This window comes from Oncorhynchus mykiss, chromosome 6 (assembly GCF_013265735.2).
Source record: "Oncorhynchus mykiss isolate Arlee chromosome 6, USDA_OmykA_1.1, whole genome shotgun sequence".
Lineage (NCBI taxonomy): Eukaryota > Metazoa > Chordata > Actinopteri > Salmoniformes > Salmonidae > Oncorhynchus > Oncorhynchus mykiss.
This window is the reverse complement of record NC_048570.1, coordinates 51,104,411-51,129,051: the sequence shown is the minus strand read 5'-3', so window position 1 is coordinate 51,129,051 and position 24,641 is coordinate 51,104,411. Positions and strand designations below refer to the sequence as shown.

At 41.5% G+C, this 24,641-nt stretch overlaps 1 protein-coding gene across 4 annotated transcripts; it reads right to left on the bottom strand.

Annotated features, from left to right (window-relative positions):
- Positions 1-907: 907 nt before the first annotated feature.
- On the bottom strand, positions 908-15,066 carry znf608 (zinc finger protein 608). Of its 4 annotated transcripts, none has more exons than XM_021606773.2 (9): positions 14,216-15,066; positions 10,608-10,836; positions 8,003-8,090; positions 3,868-6,163; positions 3,042-3,444; positions 2,646-2,800; positions 2,246-2,393; positions 1,979-2,038; positions 908-1,769 (listed from the first exon to the last, which is right to left on the bottom strand). In XM_021606773.2, exons 1-9 carry the CDS (start codon positions 14,570-14,572, stop codon positions 1,750-1,752), a joined length of 3,756 nt encoding a protein of 1,251 aa, XP_021462448.2. In that variant the 5' UTR covers positions 14,573-15,066; the 3' UTR covers positions 908-1,749. The 4 variants fall into 4 exon arrangements, with proteins under 4 accessions (XP_021462448.2, XP_036836299.1, XP_021462449.2 ...); XM_036980404.1 differs by lacking the exon at positions 14,216-15,066 and adding an exon at positions 12,113-12,168; XM_021606774.2 differs by lacking the exon at positions 1,979-2,038 and having other exon boundaries at positions 14,216-15,064.
- Between the last annotated feature and the right edge of the window lie 9,575 nt (positions 15,067-24,641).

The window sequence follows — 24,641 nt, the reverse complement described above, 5'->3', positions numbered from 1 at the left end:
TCCGGCAACTGAGTTAGGAAGGACGCCTGTATCTTTGTAGTGACTGTGTGTATTGATACACCATCCACAGTGTAATTAATAACTTCACCATGCTCAAAGGGATATTCAATGTCTGCTGTTTTTACACATCTACCAATAGGTGCTCTTTGTTAGGCATTGGAAATCCTCTCTGGTCTTTGTGGCTGAAACTGTTTGAAATTCACTTCTCAACTGAGGGACCTTACAGATAATTGTATGTGTCGGGTTCAGAAATGAGGTAGCCATTAAATAAAAATAAACACAATTGCACACAGAGTGAGTCCATGCAACGTAATATGTGACTGAAGTACATTTTTACTCCTGAACTTATTTAGGCTTGTCATAACAAAGGGGTAAATACCTATTGACTCGAGACATTTCAGCTTTTCATTTTTTATTTTTTTGTAAAAATGTCAAAGAAATTTCACTTTCAAGTGTGTGTGTTTTTGTCACTGACCCACACAATCTAAATGTTTATTTATTACTCAGGCTGTAACAACAAAATGTGGAAAAAGTCAAGGGGTGTGAATCCTTTCTTAATAAGGCACTGTATACGGAACAAAAATATAAATGTAACAGGCAACAATTTCAAAGATTTTACATAAATGTTGGACAAAACTACACATTTTAGATTGACCTTTTATTGTCCCCCAGCACAAGGTGCACCTATGTAATGATCATGCTGTTTAATCAGCTTCGTGATATGCCACACCTGTCAGATGGCTGGATTATCTTGGCAAAGTAGAAATGCTCACTAACAGGGATGTAATCAAATTTGTAAAATGTACAGATGCCCCCTGACACAAGCCCCCTTGTTTTACCTTCTGCTCTGGAAGAGAGTGTATAGTGCATGGGCATTATTAAGGACAAAATAGACAGAACACATAAGGTGTATATAAACACCCTTTAATTCTGATTGCCACACATATGAATTAAGGCATAAACAGTATAAAAAAGCAACAGCAGTTTCCATGTTTAATTGATTCCAAAGTAACTTGATACACTGTGTGAATTACACTGATCATGCAACTTCATTGAAGAGTTTCTCTAGAGATGTCCATACTTGTAAACAGAGTTTGTAGCACTATTCAAGTAATAAAACAACCACTGTGACTATGCAAGTAATGTGCTGTAATGTAAATCACAATACAATGCATTGAAATGAAAACAAACATAAATAATAAGCATTTAATACTATGTCATGTAACTATACAGAATATATACACCACAGTTCTATGGCACTGGTAAAATGTGAAGATTTACTCTCACACAAGACAATACAATCAACAAGTGGCTACAGTCAAGTACAGTATACAAATGTAATTAAGTAATACTGGGAGGACCACTTTATAGACTCTTGCACTTCAATTGCAGTTTCCCAACGGAAAAAAACATTGGGATAATACAAATTTCAGTACATTCAACCATATGATTTACATTACGATACATGTGCATATAAACTTTGTAGCATGGCAATTTATGGCTGATTCTATGACACTATGGGGTTTGTCACGTGTGTTTTCAGACAGGCATCCAAATGCAAAATACTTAAGTCTTGTTACTTGATACATATCTCCACCAATATTACAATACCACTACTCTGACTCTTATAAAATATTGATTAAATCGCAAATGAAATTGGTCTCTGCCTCCCATAGAGGCTATGAATATAACACCATGGAATTGATGCCTGTAAATCTTCTTATCCTCATGTGAGCCAGTCACATGGTTTTACTTCTTCCCTTCATTATCTGTAGAAGCAGAGTTCATGAACACCTTATTTGATTTTAGAATGATTTTATATACAATACCTACCTCTCACAGTAAAGAAAATTGACTAAAGTTAACTAAATCTACTTCATGTCATTATTCAGTACTGATCCTTTTCTCTTTTGACAAAAGGATCAAACAATAGGCCTATCATAGAGAGGGTATGGATTGGGCAACTAAGAGGACATACCAGTTGAAGATGAGTGTACCAACACCTTCTGGCTGGAAACCAGGGCTCTAGAGCTTATCCCTTCAAAAGAGAGATGAGAGATCTAGCTATATCTAATGAACTATTGTGCTTTAGTGTAGGTAAAGAAAACAACATGTTATAGACATAATAAGCATGCCTTCCTCTCAATCACAGACGTATTGTTTTTAGAAATGAAACATATAATATTTTCAAAGTAAAATATTTTTTTCACTTTACATTTCAATCATTCAGGAAACGTTTGTTTACCTTGGAAAATGTCGTACTGCCCAGACATGAGTGGGTAGCTCATTCCAAGATGTGTATGATGATGAGTGTGAAGGTGCCTGGCAAAGGGAACATGGTTCCTCTCCCGGTCAGTCTCTCTCTCTCCTTCAAGGGATCCTTTCTCACCAGGCTATTGACAAAAAGGGTGATTCTTTACTCAAATATGTCTTTGTAGTACTGTATATACAGTATGTATTGCACACTAATATCATAATTTCAACAGCATGTCACAGATCACACTTGCAATAGGGCTAGTATCTCACAGATGCTCATTTCAATTTCCTCTCTCTACCGCCATAAACTGATGCATGTTCATTTCATGGATTCCCTTTTGCTTTATATTTTTCAGTCTCAATTCTGCCTATACTTGATGGACACTCACCGCAGGGGATTTGCCATGGTATGGCAGATTGTGGTGTTGCAGAAGCTCAAGGGCAGTAGACTCACTGGCTGGCTTACTGCTCACACTACGGCTGTTCTGAGTCAAATCTGACTCCTCTCTGCCTGCTGTTTTCCCATAGAGAGGATAGTGGAAACCTAATATGTACAGTACAAAACACAATTGAGAAAACAGCCCTTCAATAAATTCATTCACAATGCCAGGCCAAATAGCAATCTCTTTAACGAGACACAAACTTGGCATGAATCTTGAACACGTGATATAATCCAAAATCTTAAATACACAAAATATGATGAAGCAAAAAAATTCACGCAAACAACTCGATTTCAGTTTCTATTGCCCATTGTAGTCATAATTTCTCCAACCATATAGACTTACGTGGGTAGTTATGCACCAGGGTGGGTGACTTGACCGTGTAAGAGTTGTTGCTGGGGTCACACATCTGTAGGTATTGGTAGGAATGCTGGTACTGGATATAGGGTTGTTGTTGGGGGTTCATCGCTGGTGATACAGCCACCCTGGCACTCTGTGATTCCTCAGACATTACCCCTATTGGCTGCTGCTCCTCTAGCCTATCACAGTCCTCTATGTCTGATGTAGTGACGTTCTGGTTCGTGGCCTTTTTGAGCTCTACTCCCAACTTTGTCACTGGCTCAGAGGGCATCTCCCACTCCTTAGACATGTCAGCATTTAACTCCTCTGAGCTCTGGCTAAGCTCTTCACTTTGCTGCTCCACATTATTGGATTGATTTGGGCGGGACCAGCATTGGACTTCTGCATGCTAAATCGATGAGGAAAAGTGTTGTTTGTGATGGGTTTTCTTAATATTTAATTGAATACCAGTAATCCCAGTTTGTGAATTGACAAGTCAATCCATCAACTGCAAATTCAACATTTGTATCAAAACCAACTTTTCTTTTCAAATGTTCCTTACTTAGCTACTTATGTTAAATGTTTACATTTACATCTAAAATTGGGTTACGTCCTTTAGTAGAATGGCCATCTTAGATTTGACCGATAAAATAAAACTTATCTTCCTAATCTGTCTTCTTGAAAATATTTGGCAAAAGGACATCTACAGTACCACATAAACAGCCTTTACCTGGACTAAAGGTTTACATAATGCAACAATCTGACAATCTGACCTTCACAACAGTCGTACACACCAACATCCAAATAGCTAAAGACAGAGTGAAAAACTTACATTTGAAAATGATACATTTGAGTCCAGATCTGTCTGATTATTTGGATTCATGGATGATTTCATTTCATCACTGTCTTTGACAAGTCCCTGGTTTTCTGTCATATTGACAAGCATCGGCTTCCCTTGTGGCTGTGTGGTCAGAGTCTGGGGCCGCTCATCCATTTCTGCAAACGAGAGCCCAGGTTTGGCACAGCACGTTTTCACAGAGTCTGTCCCCTTAGATAATACAGATGTCGAGGTTATCATGTGTTTCAACTCATCTGTTTCTCGGTTTGCTTGACCTCCTCTCTGCTTGGTGATTTGCTGCTGATCACAGCACTTGGATGCAATTAAGAGTTTTTGATCCATGTAAAGACCTCGTGCATACTGGCCGTAGTACAAGGACTGGGCAAGAGCCGTGTGTGTTTGTGTCATCGCCATCTGAAGCTGGGACTGCGAACTTGAGTTGATGACATCAGTCTTCTTCGAATCAAATAATTCCGGGGTGTTTCTCCCCTCATTGTCCTCCTTTTTGCATTTACTGTCTTGAAGGGTGGAGGTCTTATGGAAAGCAGCTGTGTTTGACTGGCCGGTCTGCATGTAATTCTGAATATAGTAGGGGTCATATCCGTGGTAAAAAGGAGACTGGGGGTCTTTGACAGGCCCTGCAGGAATAGATGCAGCTGGAGGAGTCTTTGGATTTAGATTGGGATTGTTGTTTGAGTTCATCTCAGAGGCTGAGATGGACCTTGGACTTTTGGACCTAGTGTCTGAACGGCAGTCTGAACCCCCATCATCACCTGCATCTGATATGTCTGAGTATGCCGGGCTGTTAGTTTTGGTGGTGGTGCCATCTCCACTTTCAAGGGAGCCACAGTCCAGTCTTGAAGAGCTACCTATGGAAGGACTAGGAGAGTTGTCAGTGAACGTGTACACTTTGTCAGCCTCAGCTCTGATGCTGGCCATTCTACTCTCCTGAGACTCCGTTAGACTGTTCATGACGTCTTGTTTGCTCAAGTGCTCTTTCAGAAGGCTTCCAGAAGGTTCTTTTCCCACCACCTTTCCCTCGTCCATCTTTAGTTGAATGCTATCGCCATTAGAGGTCCTTGTGTCTTTATTGTGTTTGTCTTTTAATCTTCGTTTGTCTTTGTTCCTGGTCTCCTTGCAAGTGACTAGGGTTGTTTTACCCAGACTTGGCTCTACCATGATGTTTAACTTTGGCTTTATGGGTTTAAGTGAGAGGTTCTTTGTTGTGGTGACACCAACAGCTACTGATGGGGAAGACTGCTGTGGGTTGGCTTCTGTTGTGTTAGTGGAGAACACAGTGTTGGGGATTGCAATCAGCTTTGGGGGAGCAGGAGCTATAGGCCTGTTGGTTCTAGATTTAGATGAACACTTCTCAACTTTCCCATTAACCTTTTTCACTTTATCACACACTCCCTTCTTATCGATCAAACCCTCGGCTTCAAGCTTAGGCATCTCCACAGAGGAGTTCCTATCAGTAACAAGGCAATTTTCCAGTACCACAGTCATGTTCGAGATGATTGGCAAGTTACTCAAGTCATCAATGAGTCCCTCTTTGATCAATGAATTCCTCCTCATTTTAGAATTCGCCATGGGACTATGATCACTATTGAACATTAATCGTCTGCTTTTTGGAGACCCTATTGTAGAAACCTTATATAGGGGGCTGGGCTTCTTTGATGAGCTATTGGTTATATCGGAGCAGTCGAAAGTCATGTTACTGAGGGACTCCTCACAGTCAGACAGTCTGTCCTCAATCTCAGCCTCAAACTCTGGCTTCCGGTCCACATCTAAGTGTGCATGTGTCTGGTGGTACCGCAGCCCATTGATATGCTTGTATTTCTTGTTACAGTGAGGATGGGGGCAGTCTATCAGAATGGGAGAGGTACATGCCGAATCGTTAAAGGTAGGATCCGACTTTCCCTGTGGAGTGGAAGGAGCACTCCGGGACTTGGCACGGATCCTCTTCCCGTTTCCATTTTTCATGTCATCTGTGACTAAACTCAAATCCAGATCAGTCGGTGGTTTGTTTTTCCTCTTCCCAGATGGGATGGAGTTTGGCTTGATCTCCTCAACTGTGAAAAAGGGAGGTGTTCTGCAGTTATTGATCAGATTAAGGCTCCCTCTTCGGCCCTTGCTGTGAATGCCCCCACCACGGCTCTTATGTGGCAGCCCTCGGACCTTGGCAAGCCCAGGTTCAACACAGGGTCGATCCGGGATGGCCAGTCGCATCCTTTTACCACGGCCACGGCCACCTGGCAGATCAGGGTCACTGGATGGTGACTCACAAAATCTAGAAGAAGAAAATATATACATATATATATATATATCTATACACTACCGTTCAAAAGTTTGGGGTCACTTAGAAATGTCCTTGTTTTTGAAAGAAAAGCTCATTTTTTGTCCATTAAAATAACATCAAATTGATCAGAAATACAGTGAAGACATTGTTAATGTTGTAAATGACTATTGTAGCTGGAAACGTCTGATTTGTTATGGAATATCTACATAGAAGTGCAGAGGCCCATTATCAGCAACCATCACTCCTGTGTTCCAATGGCACGTTGTGTTGGCTAATCCAAGTTTATAATTTTAAAAGGCTAATTGATCATTATAAAACCCTTTTGCAATTATTTTAGCACAGTTGAAAACTGTTGTACTGATTAAAGAAGCAATAAAACTGGGCTTCTTTAGAATAGTTGAGTATCTGGAGCATCAGCATTTGTGGGTTTGATTACGGGCTCAAAATAGCCAGAAACAAAGAAGAACTTTCTTCTGAAACTCGTCAGTCTATTCTTGTTCTGAGAAATTAAAGATATTCCATGTGAGAAATTGCCAATAAACTGAAGGTCTCGTACAACGCTGTGTACTACTCCTTTCACAGAACAGCACAAACTGTCTCTAACCAGAATAGAAAGAGGAGTGGGAGGCCCCAGTGCACAACTGAGCAAGAGAAGCCCCGGTGCACAACTGAGCAAGATGACAAGGACATTAGAGTGTCTAGTTGGAGAAACAGACGCCTTCGAAGTCCTCAACTGGCAGCTTCATTAAATAGTTCCGCAAAACACCAGTCTTAACATCAACAGTGAAGAGGTAACTCTGGGATACTGGCCTTCTAGGCAGAGTTGCAAAGAAAAAGCCATATCTCAGACTGGCCAATAAAAAGAAAAGATTAAGATGGGCAAAAGAACACAGACATTGGACAGAGGACCTCTGCCTAGAAGGCCAACATCCCGGAGTCTATTTCTCAAACTAGACACTCTAATGTCCTTGTCATCTTGCTCAGTTGTGCACCGGGGCTTCCCACTCCTCTTTCTATTCTGGTTAGAGCCATTTTTAGCTGTTCTGTGAAGGGAGTAGTACACAGCGTTGTACGAGATCTTCAATTTCTTGGAAATTTCTCGCATGGAATAGCCTTCATTTCTCAGAACAAGAATAGACGAGTTTCAGAAGAAAGTTCTTTGTTTCTGGCTATTTTGAGCCTGTAATCGAACCCACAAATGCTGATGCCCCAGATACTCAACTAGTCTAAAGAAGGCCAGTTTTATCACATCTTTAATCAGAATAACAGTTTTCAGCTGTGCTAACATAATTGCAAAAGGGGTTTTTAATGATCAATTAGCCTTTTAAAATGATAAACTTGGATTAGCTATCATAACGTGCCATTGGAACACAGGAATAACAGTTGCTGATAATGGGCCTCTGTACGCCTATGTAGATATTCCATTGCAAATCAGACGTTTCCAGCTACAATAGTAATTTACAACATTAACAATGTCTACACTGTATTTCTGATCAACTTGATGTTATTTTAATGGACCCCCCAAAAAATGTCCTTTCAAAAACAAGGGCATTTCTAAGTGAACCCAAACTTTTGAACGGTAGTGTATATATAGTAAACCATACAAAAAAAATCTATACAAAATTGGTGTATGACACAGAAATAAAATCAATCAATCAAATCCATCAAAAATTACATAAGTACTCATTCTTGATTACTTGCAATGGTAACGACATGCGACAAACATAGTCACTGACAGCTTTCTTGGCAACAGAAAAGGCTAAAACAAAATAGGCTACTCATATACTATTTTTCAATACCATACAACAAATGATGAATATTTCTTATTACCTGGGTGGTGCCCAGTCATGCTTGGTACAGTCCAAAAGAGTCCCCACATAGGTTCTTTTTCTCCATGTTACATTGACTACAAGGACCCCTACAATTCAAAAAGCAAAAAGGAGCATGTTACATTAAAGACATTTTCAAATGATGTGCTTTGAACTGTGGCATGGATGGAGGTCCAGTTGACAACCATGATGGCATTGTGATAACTTTTTATCAGATGAAATGACATCAGACTGATAGATGGGATCCTCTTTTTGTGGCTTTTATGAAGGCTTGGTCTACGTCCCAAATGGCACCCTATTCCCTATATTGTGCAATTATTTTGACCAGGTCCCATGCAGTACACTATATATAGGGAATAGAGTACAATGTGGGATACAGCCTTGTTCTTACCACAGCACCAAGAAGGCTGAATTATGTCATTTACATTTTTTTTTACACAAAGAATGAATAACATTTTAAAAGCCAAGATTTCTCCAAGACAACCAAAAGTCGAGAATGAAGATATTCGAGAATCAAATAGATATTGCACATTATTATTTCACTGTACCGAGTATATTCAAATGCTTTTACAGAAGTGATTTGTATGAAAACATATTACACCTTTATCTTGCCTTGGCAAATGGCCGTATAAAGTAGTTTGGATTCTAGTCTAATTTTCTTGAAAGTAAACACTAAAATCTGTGAACTGCAAACCGAAATGTCTTGTTGCTGTGACAATTTGAATGAGCTCTGCAATTGAAGGGTTTATGTCCAAAACACAATAAACGCCAACTTTTCAGATGTGCATTTTTTCATCTGAAATTAATGCTCATGGGTCCCTTTCTATGTGCATGAATTAGGGCTGTCATCAAACTTTCAATCACTTAGTTTAGGTGTGCTTTAAAATGTGTTTTATTGCTAAATGTGATATCCAGCACACTCGTTTTTTCCCCCCAAGATGCTCTATATCCATTGTCCAGGTGGATGGAACGTTCCATATGGTTTTCGCAGCTGGTGCAAAAGTGAGTCATTTTGTGAATCATTTCCATGATATTTGTCTGTCCAATCATAAGTTACGTTTCTCTAAATATTTTTTCCACACTTAGAAATGTAATCGCATTCAATTTGGGTTAGGGGGCTCCCGAGTGGTGCAGCGGTCTAAGCCACTGCATCTCAGTGCTAGAGGCATCACTACAGACCCTGGTTTGATTCCAGGCTGTATCACAACCAGCCATGATTGGGGGTCCCATAGGGCGGCTCACAATTGGCCCAGCGTCATCTGGGTTAGGGTTTGGCTGGGGTAGGCCGTCATTGTAAATAAGAATTTGTTTTTAACTGACTTGCCTAGTTAAATAAAATAATGTAGGCTAACCCCTGGCGGGCTGTGTAACTCAGACAATAAGAATCCATCCATCCAACCTTGATCAGCAACTTAATGCAAACGACTTTCAATGTCCTTATTCTTCCTTAAATCCTTCCCTGAAATGTATAGAATGCAATTCAAAAAGATTGATTTATCCTAATGATAAGAAACCTGTAAAACCCCCATACAATTTTTCAAAAAGTTGCTTTTTCCATAAAGAAAACACACATTGTATATACACTGTTCATCCCCTGGATACAATAAATCACTAATGTTATATTTGTACAATATAGTTCAAACAAAGGACTATTGTATTTATTTATGGATTGATACTTTATTACATGTAACTGTTTAAAACCCAATCGGGATACTTGTTCTACTGGAGTTCTGTTGTTTGGAGTGGATATATATTATTTGTTTCTAAAATAAAATGACCTTGCAATGTTCAGTATTTCAAACAAAATCATGTCCGTCTTTTCACTAGCCCCCCCAAAATAACTCTCTCTTTCACAACATGTGTTTTTCAATTCATATACATTTACCAACATTCCTGAAAATAAAATCAAACCCCTCAATTTTATTTTGATATGCATACATCAAAAATCTAGCTCACAGTCGGGGACATTAAGATGGTGGTCTGCAATTAGCATTTGCCTAATCAATATGCACTCGGCATCTCTGCAGCCCTCGAACGCTAAGGTGTCTTACTAGGGAGGTCCCATGGCATAGCTTCCAAATAAGACGGCAACAGCCTTTCTCTTCAAATCCGAGTTTTACAGGAATAATAGGCCTCTTAAAAACAGAACACACATCAGATGAATTCTCTCATGGTCTGTTACACTGTTACATCAGCAGAGATCCTTTAATTAAAACCAGCCTTGAATACAAAAGCATTTTCTAGCTCACAAATCACTTTGTTGGCCGTGTGCAAAGACCAAATTCTGTTTTATAAGTGACACTCTAGTACTCAAGTGAGCCAGCAATGTTGCTTTCTTCAGTGAAGTAGATTAAATCAAGCCTCTCGGTTTTGGGCTACTGTAAATACGGTTATGTTTACATCTCCGCAAGGCTAAGGCCTACCTTTGATCAGATGATAATTATTAATACTGGCTTACTGTTAATAATATTACCGTGGAATAAACTGTTTTATGCCCACTGATATAAGCGACTGTACAGCCTTTCATTCATGGTCAATCATGTACATGCTGAACCACATGGTGGAATGCTGAAATTTTAGGAGAGCTGGAGGAATGGAATCCTCACCTTCCTCAGTCTCATGCCACACAATGCCCTCCAGGTTGACACTGGTGCCTGGCTGACAAGGGCCAGGGCGACATGAATCGGTGTCTGGCCCTCCATCTTGTGTGTTGGTTCCTATGGATCTGGTCCTCACCAGAAGTTGCTTTGAGATGGGTGAAGAGAAGGGGGCATTGGACATTGGGCTTTGAGGGCCGGGTGGCGGGGGTGCAGGCACTGTAAACATTGAATCCACCTACGGAAAGGAGGAGGAGGAGTCAAATATCACCTCTGACTTTTCAACATAAAAGGCCCAAAGCAGCCGTTTTTACATCAATATCAAATCATTTCTGTGTAACAATTATCTTAGCTTTTTAGCAAAAAAAAATTATCAAGCAAGACTTTTACTAGGACTGTCTTGGAGTGGTTTGAGTGGGGAGGGGAAACTTAAAACTAGCTGTTATTAGGAGAGAGCTTTGGAACTCTCTTTGTTATTGGTCTATTAACCAATTTCCCGCCTGGTGATGTCATCATGCAAGCCGAAACTCCCACCCATGCAAACAGGCGGATTAGAAGGTCCTGTATAGATTGAATTTTCTACCAGAAACTATCAGAAAATAACACTGATCACATTTGTTTCACATGTTACAGTGTTCGTTTCACCAGCTGTTGTACAATACAGTGGCTTGTGGAAGTATTCACCCCCTTTGGCATTTTTCCTATTTTGTTGCCTTACAACCTGGAATTAAAATCGATTTTGGGGGGGTTTGTATCATTTGATTTGCACAACATGCCTACCACTTTGAAGATGCACATTTTTTTAAATTGTGAAACAAACAAGAAATAATACAAAAAAACAGAACTTGAGCATGCATAACTATTCACCCCTCCAAAGTCAATACTTTGTAGAGCCACCTTTTGCAGCGATTACAGCTGCAAGTCTCTTGGGGTATGTCTCTATAGGCTTGGCACATCTAGCCACTGGGATTGTTGCCCATTCTTCAAGGCAAAATGGCTCCTTCCACTTCAAATTGGATGGGTTTCCGTTGGTGTACAGCAATCTTAAGGTCATACCACAGATTCTCAATTGGATTTAGATCTGGGCTTTGACTAGGCCATTCCAAGACAATTAAATGTTTCACCTTAAACCACTCGAGTGTTGCTTTAGCAGTATGCTTAGGGTCAATGTCCTGCTGGAAGGTGAACCTCCATCCCAGTCTCAAATCTCTGGAAGACTGAAACAGGTTTCCCTCAACAATTTCCCTGTTTTTAGCGCTATTCTTCAATTCTGAAGAAGCTCTGCAGCTCCTTCAGTGTTATCTTTAGTCTATTTGTTGCCTCTCTGATTAATGCCCTCCTTGCCTGGTTTATGAGTTTGGTGGGCAGCCCCCTCTTGGCAGGTTGGTTGTGGTGCCATATTCTTTCCATTTTTTAATAATGGATTCAATGGTGCTCCGTGGGATGTTCAAAGTTTCTTATCTTTTTTTATAACCCAACCTTGATCTGAAATTCTCCACAACCTTGTCCCTGACCTGTTTGGAGAGCTCCTTGGTCTTTATGGTGTCGCTTGCTTGGTAGTGACCCTTGCCTAGTGGTGTTGCAGACTCTGGGGCCTTTCAGAACAGGTGTATATATACCGAGATCATATGACAGATCATGTGACACGTAGATTGCACACAGGTGGACTTTATTTAACTAATTATGTGTCTTCTGAAGGTAATTGGTTGCACTAAATCTTATTTATGGGCTTCATAGCAAAGGGGGGGAACGCACCGCTTTTCTGTTTTTTATTTTGTGTTATGTTTCTCATTTCACTTCACCAATTTTGACTATTTTGTGTGTGTCCATTACATGAAATCCAAATAAAAATCTATTTAAATTACTGGTTGTAATGCAACAAAATAGGAAAAACGCCAAGGGGGATGAATACTTTTGCAAGGCACTGTATGATACAAAACACAGAAAAAAAAAGAATTTTGATTGCCTTTAAGCATCCTGACCTTTAATTCATAAATAATCTCATATCTATGTTCATCATAGGGATGGTAATAAACAAAGGAAAGTGTTGTTTTCCAAAGCCTATTGGTAATTTCATAAAATTACAAGCAGCTATTGACAATTAATCTTCAAAAAAATATATGTATCTTTGAATACCAGTGATGTACACATTTCAGCAGTTTAATTAAATATTCGATGAAAATAGCATTTCTGCATGACCTGAAAAACAAATGAAAAAGAACAAGCAATACTATTGCTTTGTGTTGTAACTGCAAAAAGATTGCCATTCATGTATTTTTGCTATTTAGGTTTATATGCAGTGCTGAACATGTTTGTACTTCTGACTAAATGTGTTATGTCATTTTTAAATGTTAATGTATGCATATAACATCATTTGAAAGAGAAGTCATTCCTACAGGGTTGTTTGTGTCTGATCAGATACCTATGAAGGGACAAAAACAAAGACTGATGCATGCTCCCCTGCTTTGATTGCAAGATGCAATGCCACAGTCCTGTACCCTCCCTCCCTCAGACAGAATCACTCAGCAAACGTCTCAAACATTGACCACAATGATGAGTCAAAAACCTAGGGCTTGTCTTCATCACGAATGCCTTGTCTTGTAACCATAAAAGCAACACAAGCGTTCATTGTTACAGGCTATGTGTGATTTTAATATGCAGCACGGTGAGGAGCTGATGGCCAAGAGCAGGGAGAAAAGATGGCTACCGTTCACACACTCCACTTCCCCTGCTGCTGAGTGAAAAACACTGATTACTGGTGGCATCTGTCATGAAGAAAGATAGGCGTCTTCTCTTGTAACAAATTAGATTAAATCGTTATAAAAAAAACAACTGCCTATGTAGGTTGGGACTTTGTGGTGTCCCTACTAAGCTATTTAAGATAAATCAAATGAAAAGACTCAGGTAAAAATTGTGGAGAGTGTGGGACTGTTCCCTGAGAACAATCATTGGTGGGCAACAGCCTCCAATAGCATTAACATTAACCATAAATTACAGAAACTGTAAAAGGATACGCATAAGAAATTAGTACCCGAAGAAACTTCCCTTCCTTTTGCTGTGGAGTTTCGGTTATATTATAAACAAAACAGAGGACATGCTAATAAAATAAACTAATCGGGTTAGGATACAACTGATGGGTCTGAGATTATGGTGATTCCCCAGGTTTACATCTGGTTATAGCCTTTCACATGTCACAGCTATGCAAAACCTCTCTGCTTGCATGTGTGCTTAGGGTACCTTGTCATTATATTCATTATTAAATCATTGTCCATATTGTAAATAACATCATATATTGTAAATAATAGTGTGGTAGTGTTTTGTAGCCACATCACTGTACATTATATATTCGTTTGTCATTCTTAGCCTATATTTTGGGGGGATGTTCTGGCCTGGGCCCTTGGAACTGCATTCTTGAACAGCTGTGTGTATTCTGTGCACATAAAGGATTACCATGATATAACTGTATCTCTATTAGGCTGCTACCTTACTCATGCATAAAACATCTGCCAAGTAATCCTGTTAGGCTACCTTTCTTATGAAAAAAATATTCCACGGCAATTAAGATAATACGATAATGATTGGTAGCCTACATGTTTTAAAACGTGCATTAAGCTTACCTTTTCTGTTCTCAGTTTCTTTGCCGTTGTGACAGTGTCGTCATTCTTCCTCACAACAATAGCGCTGCCCTTTATTCCACAATCCAAACCGTTTTTGGTAATGTCTTCCATTCTGCCCCCTGCACAATGACACGGATTCGCTTTGCTTCCGAGTGTGCATAAATGGTCAGGTATAGAATTTAAGATGGGACTTCTTTGACCATCATGTTTCTCTTTCCTCGTCCTGAAAGCATCCCTCTCCCTTTTCCAGCCTCTGATTAGATTTTTTCCCTTTTTTTCCTCTTTGCCTTTGGCGCATGAAACGGTTACATCACTCGACTTTGGGTTGCTGACCGCCTGGCCCAGTGCTGAATTCATTTCAAATGCCTCTATGGGGCGTCCTCTCAGCGATACCACACAGTGCGAGGACCGACGGCTCAAAACCCTTAGAAGTTTTGCTTCGTTTGAATCTATATTTCCTCGATTCCTTGCTGAAGTGTCCCTGGATTTGAACGGAGGGAATTGTTAGTCTGTCTGATAAAGCAGATGCGTTTGAACAATTGGACAGCTCCTCACAATCCGTCATCGTCCCATTTTTTCCTTTAAAAAATCCACTAATCTCCTGTCTTTGTCGATCTCTCCTCAAATCAGCATTCAAGTCAATTCTCAAATTGCCAACCGCAGTCACTGACGGGAGTAGTAGGCTGCGTGTCAGCCTAGCTGGTTAACAGTATTCTATTGTGAAATTGACTGACTTGAATTATGACAGAAAAACGGTGATACCCCTGACTTCACAAAAGGAAGGCATAGTCAGATGCCTTCTATCCTGTATAAATCGTCATTAGGCTACCTTCGGTTCAGTGTAGACCTACAGTATATCTCATTTAATGAATAGAATATTTTTTTAAAACAACCAAAAGTATTGTGGTGTAATATACCCCATGGGGTTATGAGGACACCTCCTGTTGTGCAAAATTGCTCAATGTATCCTGCCATAGCCCGATGGTGTCTCAAACCTGGGTACCTTAGCCATAACACCAAGATGTCACAGGCTAAGGCCTACTAAGATATACTAAGGTCGCTATATTCCCTTTTCCTATTCTAACTGTTTGGGAAAGGCTGCAGGTAAAATAAAAGGAATCTAATCGAAACCAGCACACACGTAAATAATGTTTCAGCAACCTGGACAGTACCGCAATCTGTGCTAGGTAAAACAAGGATCAGCGATTTCAGCAACACGGCCAATGGACAGAGCCGCACCCAGCTCAAAACCCATAAAGATTCAATACACCTGTGTTGTTCAATCTAGCTGCTAGTTGGGCTCTGTGCCTTCTGGCAGACCTTTGCCATGCTTTGCTATTGTTCCCTAATCCCCTGAATTAGAAATGTAAACTAATAGTGAATAAAAGTAGAAGATTATTGCTCAATATCTCCCCCCATAGGTCCTTAAGCCTGGGTTTGCCTGGGTAAGCGTATTTGGGGCGTATCCTGACTGGGACTTGAAACTGGATGTCCTGCAACTGTCAGTCAAACACCTTAGCCATTACATCAAGAGGTCCTAACCTCTTGACAAGGGCACTGGGGGTTGTGATAGGGCCACTACAACTGTAACACATATGATTTCACACTGTTGACACTAACATGCAAATAATTATGTTTGTGAGATTTCTATACATTAACTTATAGCTTATAAGCTACCAACATGGCCAAATGAGTATTCTACAGAAAAAGGGTGTGACTTCTCCCTAGTGTGCCTCATGGCATTGTCATATTGAGTCTACCATATTGCCCAGCCAACCACTTGACAAGAATTCCCCTCTGTCTGCCAAGCCTTGCATCCGAGCAACTGTGTCAAACCACTTATAAACTATAGATATTTTTCTTCTCTTTAAGCCCATCACGCTCTAGAATAAAGCTCAACAGTCAACAGCTAGCAAACCATTAGATTCACCTCTCAAATAGGGAAGTATCCAGGGATGCCTAACAAAACAATACCTGTCAATAGTCACTCCTGTTGTCCCTATAGCAGGGATTTGAAGTACTAATTCAATATTGAATGTGATTGTGTATATATGGCTGTTCTAACATTACTGTACAGAGGAAACCACAATTGACTGAATTGATGTATAAACTGCTTTTGCACAATGACAGATATTGGGTTTAATATCACATATCTTTTTGTATTTACCACTTACAGTGAAGTGAAAAGGCTTTACTCCATTCCATTTAAAACAATTATTCTAATTTATCATTATGTTGGTTGTCACTGTAGTCCTTTCCTAAACATTGATAACTATATTAATGAAATATCAGTAATTAATTGAAGTTAACATCTTCAAAATGCCTTTGTCTGGGACCAGGTGTACATGAACCTGTTAACATTTCTAATGCTGCCTATGAGTGGTCAATCACTTACTGACACATAACAAATATGGGGCAAGTGTCACGAATATTACCGAGGGTGACTCCCCTTCTGGTTCGGGTGGCGCTCGGCGCTCGTCGTTGCCGGTCTACTAGTTGCCACCGATCCATTGTTCTGTGTTCGTTTGGTTTTGTCTAAGTGGTTTCACCTGTTTCTTGTTTGGTTGTTAGGGTGGGGTTATTTAAGTTAGTTCAGCCCGCTTCTGTTTGTGCGGGCTTGTTCATCTGTATTTGTTAGAGTGGTTTGTGTTTTTGCATTTTTGGGTTTTTTCGCTGTCCTTTTTTTTCTTCACGTGTTGTTTGCCTGATTTTTGTTTGTGTGATTTTCTGGACATTAAAGCGTGTTTTTCCCGTATCCTTTGCTCTCTGCGCCTGACTCCACACCTATTCACTCATTTACCGTTACAGCAAGACTCAGTTGTTGTAGTTCAGCTGTCAGATCACTTATGCAGAAGCCCATCAGAGCAGTATTCGAATTGCAACCTCTTATCTCTTCAATGGAGAAATATCTTAAGATAAGATAATATCTTATCTTAACCCTTGCCTGTCCGCCTACCCCTGGGCTGGTGTTGTAACGGTATGTTATTTGACCTTTGTCAGTAGGCTGTGTGTCTGTTTGATGCTTTATATCTACATAAGAAAACCTGTAACATCATGCTACGTTTCTGAGACAATCATCCCTTTCCTCCACATGTTTGTATGTGCTAAAATGGCGAGATTATCAAGACTGGAAGTCTTCTGTATGATTTATATGCACACCAACATAATGCCAACACAAAACTATACAGAGGGTTATTTGAATTTCAAAGTACAATGGGTCAGCCTGCCATCTACTGTAGGTTTACACAATACACACTTGTTGAAGGGACTTTGTCTTCCATCTCAGTTCAGTAAGCAAATATTACGGTAGTCTAGGCCTACTTATTAGGCATATTGTGTTGGGTCAGTTATAAAACTATCTTATGCATTTTCAATTTGGCCAAAATACTTTCATGGGGCAGGTGTTATACAGTATGTGTAACAGTTTTCCTTCTCTACTGAGGAGGAGTAGGAAAGATCGAACCAATGTGCAGCGTGGTAAGTGTCCATATTTTAATGAAATATAAACGAACACTGAATACAAAAGAACAAGAGAAATAAATGAAAACCGAAACAGTTCTGTATGGTAAAACACAGACATAGAAAACAACTACCCACAACCCATAGTGGGAAAACAGGCTGACTAAGTATGGTTCTCAATCAGAGACAACGATCGACAGCTGCCTCTGATTGGGAACCATACCAGGCCAAACACAGAAATACAAAACCTAGAATACACAACATAGAATGCCCACCACAACTCACGCCCTGACCAAACTAAAACGGAGACATAAAAAAGGAACTTAAGTCAGGACGTGACAGTACCCTGCTCCCAAAGCTGCGGACTCCGGCCACAAAACCTAAACCCATAGGGGAGGGTCTGACCCCACTCCACCATAGTCTTGGCCCACCTAAGTGGCGCCTTTGGAGCGGAGACCCTCGCCGCCGACTTCGGACTGGGGACCCTTGCAGCGGGCCCTGAATAGACGGGAGACTCCGGAAGCGCCGGACAGGCGCTAGACTCCGGCAGCACCGGAGTGCAGGGCGACTCTGGCAGCGCCGGAGTGACGGGCGGCTCTGGCAGCGCCGGAGTGACGGGCGGCTCTGGCAGCTCCTGACTGACGGGCGGCTCTGGCAGCTCCTGACTTACGGACGGCTCTGGCAGCTCCTGACTGACGGGCGGCTCTGGCAGCTCCTGACTGACGGGTGGCTCTGGTAGCTCCTGACTGACGGGCGGCTCTGGCAGCTCCTGACTCATGGGCGGCTCTGGCAGCTCCTGACTGATGGGCGGCTCTGGCAGCTCCTGACAGACGGGCGGCTCTGGCAGCTCCTGACAGACGGGCGGCTCTGGCAGCTCCTGACAGACGGGCGGCTCTGGCAGCTCCTGACAGACGGGCGGCTCTGGCAGCTCCGGACGGTCTGGAGAACCTGGAGGGAAGAGACGGAGAGACAGCCTGGTGCGTGGGGCTGCCACAGGACCTACAGGAGGCCTGGTGTGTGGAGGAGGCATCGGATGAACCGGGCTGTGGGGGAGCACTGGAGCTCTGGTGCGCACCCTTGGCACCACTCCTCCAGGCTGGATGACCACTTTAGCCAGGACCCTCCAGAGTGCAGGCACAGGTTGAACCGGGCTGTGGGTGAGCACTGGAGATCTGGTGCATACCACTCGCACCTCTACCTTAGGCTCAATACCCACATTCACCTGGCATGGGCGGAGTGCAGGCATAGGACGCACTGCACCCTCCCAGCGCCCCGGAGACACAGCACGCAGAGCCGGTGCAGGATACCCTGGGCCGAAACGTTGTACCAGAGACCAAACAAGTTGGGCCGGCACAATACGCCCTGGCTGGATGCCCACTCTCGCATGGCACTTGCGGGGGGCTGGCCTATAGCGCACCGGGCTATGAGCGCGTACTGGCGACACAATTGTATTTCTATGTTGGCCTAGTATGGTTCCCAATCAGAGGCAGCTGTTTATCGTTCTCTCTGATTGGGGATCATATTTAGGTATTTCATTTTTTTAGGTATTTCATTTTGTGCTTTGTGGGATCTTGACTATGTATAGTTGCCTAGTAGCACTGTTAGCGTCACGTCACGTTTCGTTTGTGCTTTTTTGTTTTTTTGTTGAATTTCGATTTATTAAAATATGTGGAATTCTACGCACGCTGCGCCTTGGTCCAATCATTATGACTAACGTGACACTAAGGTGCATGTCAGCAGTAGACCTATCTCTTGAAGCGAACAATGATAACCAAACAACCTCAAAACGATTTAGTGGCACCCGAGGAAGTTAAAAAACGTACTAAAGGAAACCTAAAAAATGACGCAAGAGATTATTAGTACGTTTATGTCCATTCATTTTAGCTAAAAAATAGGCTACCTTATTTCGATCAATTTTAAAATGTAGTCAAATCAATATTTACGTGGTCTTAATGTTTTATTTTGATTTCGAACAATGATATTAAGAATAACTTTTATTAATTTACATTTTAATCTCACATTCACTTAAGTAGGCTATTTGATGTTCAAAGAGCTCCTTATTTAATAATACTGAATGAACCTTTCCATATTTGTATGTCATTGAGATTGTGGTGATGAGCTAATTGTCAAACATGGAACCATATGCGCAGGATAGCCTACTACACGGTAACAATAACTCTTAACTTTGTAATAGCCTAATCTTTATTGACTTCATTAATATCTTATAGTTCAGATGCAGAAAATGTGGGAGAGGACAAACATGTGGGAGAGGACCGATTATCACAGGAAGTCATCTTTTCACTAACAATGGTAGTGAAGGAATTAGAGAGAATTGTCCTCGTTATTAGTAATGCCACTTCTTGAACTGAAGATAATATAGCATTCTAATAGTGTTGGTCTTCTTTCAGCTCTCCAAGACCATTGGTGACCCGTCGTTCAGGGCAGGTAAGGCAGAGCCACACTTGTTTTGAGCCCCACCTGTTTTGAGCCCAATATCAGTTTGAAACCAATGTAAATAAAAAAAAAAGTATAATTGAGTTAATGAAGCTGCATACAATAATTTTCTATTTTTTTTGCTTTCTTGAGTAAGGCAGGTATTTCAGCCTAGCTCAGTGCTTTCTGTGACGGTGGGACAGCCAGCGGAAAATAAGGAGCGTAGGGGTAGGTAATGTTCTCTAGTTGCGTCAGTGATTGGCTCAGTGTTCTGTCACTCATGGGGACACTACGTCACCGCAAAATCTATGGGGAGAGCTGGAAAATTCTAGCCCCTGGGTGCTGCCATAGATTTACATTAGAAGTACTCATCCAAGAAGGCTCAAGGTCATTGGCCACAGATAAAATGACGTCAAATCACGTAATATCTACCGTAGCTTTGATCGGACTGATGATGCCAATATCATACATTCAAAATCTTAGCTAGCAAGCTAAACAAGCAGTCATCATCATGAGTCACGTTGACAATCTACTGGCAAATAGTTTTCAACACTTGTCACATGAACAGAAATTATAGATCAAATGTATCCGTGTTTATCGGCCATTAGATATAACACATTAACACAAGTTGGAAATCACAAATTCAACAATGAGGAATCAGCGGCTAACTGCAAGCGTTGCTAAACAATCACTAGCCTGCTATTCAGTGAAGTGGGTGTGTGGTCCAAGTCTGGGTTTAAGGGTCTCTTTTCCAAGCTTAAAAGATGAAACATTCACATGCAACACCATAGGTCAGAAAAGGTTAAATACATTGGCCGCGTTCAAAACAACTTCAAACTCGGAACTGGGTAAAAAAACGAGCTCCGACTGGGAAAAAACTGTCATCCAACTCGGAATTCCAAGTGAGGAACTCTGGCCTCTTTCTAGAGCTCCGACCTGAAGATCACTGACGTCATGATTCGACCTTGTTTTTTTTCCAGAGTTTCCAGCTGTCTTGAAACCACCATAAATCCAGAGAATGCCAAACTTTGATAAGAAAGTTTGATGAGAACATTTGCTGCGTCACCTTCCTGTTCAAGTGAGCACAGGCAGAGTTGCAAAGAAAAAGCCATATCTCAGACTGACCAATAAAAGTAAAAGATTAAGATGGGCAAAAGAACACAGACACTGGACAGAGAAACTCTGCCTAGAATGCCAGCATCCCGGAGTCGCCTCTTCACTGTTGACGTTGAGCAAGTAGCTCGGTGTTGTAGCTCGGTGTTGTCTCATGAAACACATTCCAGACACTGGTTATGTCACGAATCCCGTTTCCTGAGTCTGTTTTTTGCCTATGTTCTGTCCTGGAGAGTTTTTTCCGGCGTCCTGGAACGCACCCTGTCTGGTTGCCGGGCAATGTAGCCAGTTGGGGTTTCTGATTACCCGCACCTGTATCCCATCAGCTATCTGCACACCTGGTCCTGATCATCATCTCTCCTCTTCATAAGCCCGGACCTGACATCCATTCCCTGCCGGATCGTTAGCCATGAACAGTATGTTGTGCCAGAGTATCAGCCTCAAGTTGGATAGAATTTGTTTTGTTGTTTGTTACGTATTGCTTGCCTTGAACTTACCTCCGTTTGTTCTGTCTTCAGTTACTCACCCGGATCATTTACCCCATTCCCGCCTGGTCGTTGGAGGATTCCGCTTCCCCATTGGATCCACCTATTTACTCCCATCAACTCACCACCGCTACCCGCTACGCCACCTGGATATATCTACCCATTCACATTCACTTGTAAATAAATACTCACCTTCTTCCTACTCTCCTTGTCCTGGTCTGCTTCTGGGTTCGATTTTGAAGAATCGTGACAGGTTATTGCTAGTATTATCAAACTGTGATTTGACAGAGAAATATCAGCTAACTCTAACAGGAACAGAAACAATAACATCTAGGGAAAGAACCAAAAGGAGTGACATATATTGACGTATATAGGGAAGGTAATCAGGAAGGTGATGAGGAGCGGGAACCTGACAAGCCGGCCGAGGCGGCTCAGGCACGGGAGCCTGCTGAGCCGGCTGAGGCATGAAACCTGACGTTCCGGCTGAGGCATGGAAGCCTGACGAGCCAGCTGAGGCATCTACGGTTGCAACACTCCTACACTAACAACAACAAAAAACACTCCCTGATGCTTCGTTTTGGTGAGGTGTTATTCTGTAATGTGTATGCTGGGAGTCGGGAAGAAGGTTCAGGGAGTGAATATTTTAATAAATAAACAAACTTGGAACCTAAAAAGAAACACGAGTAGCGTACAGACATGAAACAACAGAACAGACAAAATAACGCCTAGGGGAAGAACCAAAAGGAGTGACATATATAGGGAAGGTAATCAGGCAGGTGATGGAGGCCAGGTGAGTCTGATGAGGCGCTGGTGCGTGTAACGATGGTGACAGGTTTATGTAATAATGAGCAGCCTGGTGACCTCGAGCACCAGAGAGGGAGTATATGTGACACTGGCTAACATTAGATGAGCTAGCCAGCTGCAGATAGCTATCCCCAAGCTATGCTAACTAGCTGCTGTCAGCTTGGCTAAACTATTTGCCTATCTCTACTTTAGTGTGCTTTTTTGTCTTAAGGTTAGGGGTAGGCGTACGATAAGCAGTGTGGTTTAAGGTTAGGTATAAAATCCCATTTTAAGAAGATACATTGTAGAAATATGCGAGATTTATCACTTTGTGGCTGTGGTAACTACGAACAACCTGGAATTAGCTTGACCCGAGTTACTGCCTTGATGACACAGACGGCTTCATCAACAACGGTAATATGTGTTATGTGAAAAGTTCAATAAAAAAAATACCCGGTTTAATAAACCAGTAGGTTAATCACCCAGCCAAGCAGATACAAATAGTATAGTCATTTTAGTTGTGGAGTGCATTATCAAAAAACATTGTCCTTTCTTTATAACTTCATAACCTGAGGAAGTACATTGCTGCAGTTGTTCGGGAGATGTCCAGTTTGCAGCCAAACATGCAACATAGAGAAGACTAGTAAGGGGACCCTCGTGCCTCACCAGACATGCTATCTCTGTGAGCATCCTATACTGTAAATGGAAAAGGAAGCATACTTGAATCAGGTTTGTGACATTTGATCTGGTGAAAGGTCAAAACAGTTTAGAGTTCTGTCCCAATTCAACTTTATAACCTAGCCTGGTGGAACCAGCCTGATCACTGCGTTTATAATTTTATTTCACTTCACACATAATGATATCTGAAATGCAGCGATCAGGTTGGTTCCTTCCACCATGCTAATCATAATCACCATTTATAATGTATTCAGTGCTCTGTGTGTGTTTGTGTTTGTGTGTGACCAACCAGTGTCTTTGATGAAGGGACAGGAGCTGATCTAAGCTGCCAGGCCCATCAATAGATCTAGGGTACCGTATCACCACTTCCTGTAGTCTGATCTCAAGTTAATTGTTTGCCGTAAATAGTTCAATATAACAGGCAGAAGTACACAATCGTAATTTTTTTGTTGTTGTATTGGGTGTATCTACTGATGGCCTGTATAGGTCCGGAAAGATATTTGTTTTTTTTACTCTGCCTGCAAACACGCTGGATGCTTGAGAATCCATTGAAGAGATTGAACGATTCATGAGCTCAATGAAACTTGTTGCAGGTTTCAGACGATTCAAGCTCTGTTTCGGATAACAAACACAATCAACAAAACAAACCAAAGCCAAGTTGGCCAAGCGGTATCAAAGATGGCACCAAAACCATCCCCAAGCAAGAGGGGGCGCATGGGGAGAGGTTCATGGAGATGGATGTTGACTTGCTGAAATCCATCAATGAAAGGCTTACCAAACTTGATAGCTTGGATATACCCTGAGAGGACATCAATGCATTATGTGCTAGTCTACAATTGAGCCAATGTCAGATTGATGATTTGAGGTGTTAGGTTCTTATTTTTCAGAGTAAATAACCCACGGACACTAGAGAAGCTTTAACCAAGTTTAATTATTCCGAAAGGTTCTGTACAGATGTATTCAGACAGCAAAACATTTCTCTCCATCACTGTTATGTACATCCTACTTAAGACACTCCCTCTCTCCAATCCTTACATGTTATGGCTCTACAGGAAGCTAATAAAGGAGGGTAACAGGATACCAAACCTTTATTGCTCCCTTAAGAGAATCTGTCCTCACCTCCTGACCTCAACCGCTCCTTCATCTAATCCACAGATGTCCACCTGTCTCCCCTGTTTCACACATTGCTCTCCTCTCATCCAACACATTCCACAGCTATCTGTCTTTCTACAGAGACGCAGTCTCTTTCACTCCTCAATATACTATGCTTCTGATCTATCATGTCTTTAATATCTCAATGTTCAAAATGTCGAATCCAACAAAGGAAAGAGAACATGAAGCTGAAAGGTACTGTAGACTCTATTCATGGCGAGGTGGAGGTGGTGCAAAGGGAGAACAAACAGCTTAAAGAAACCTTGCTTGATGTACATACAGTGTCAATCAATGCGGGAACATCTTATCTTCTCAGGGATACC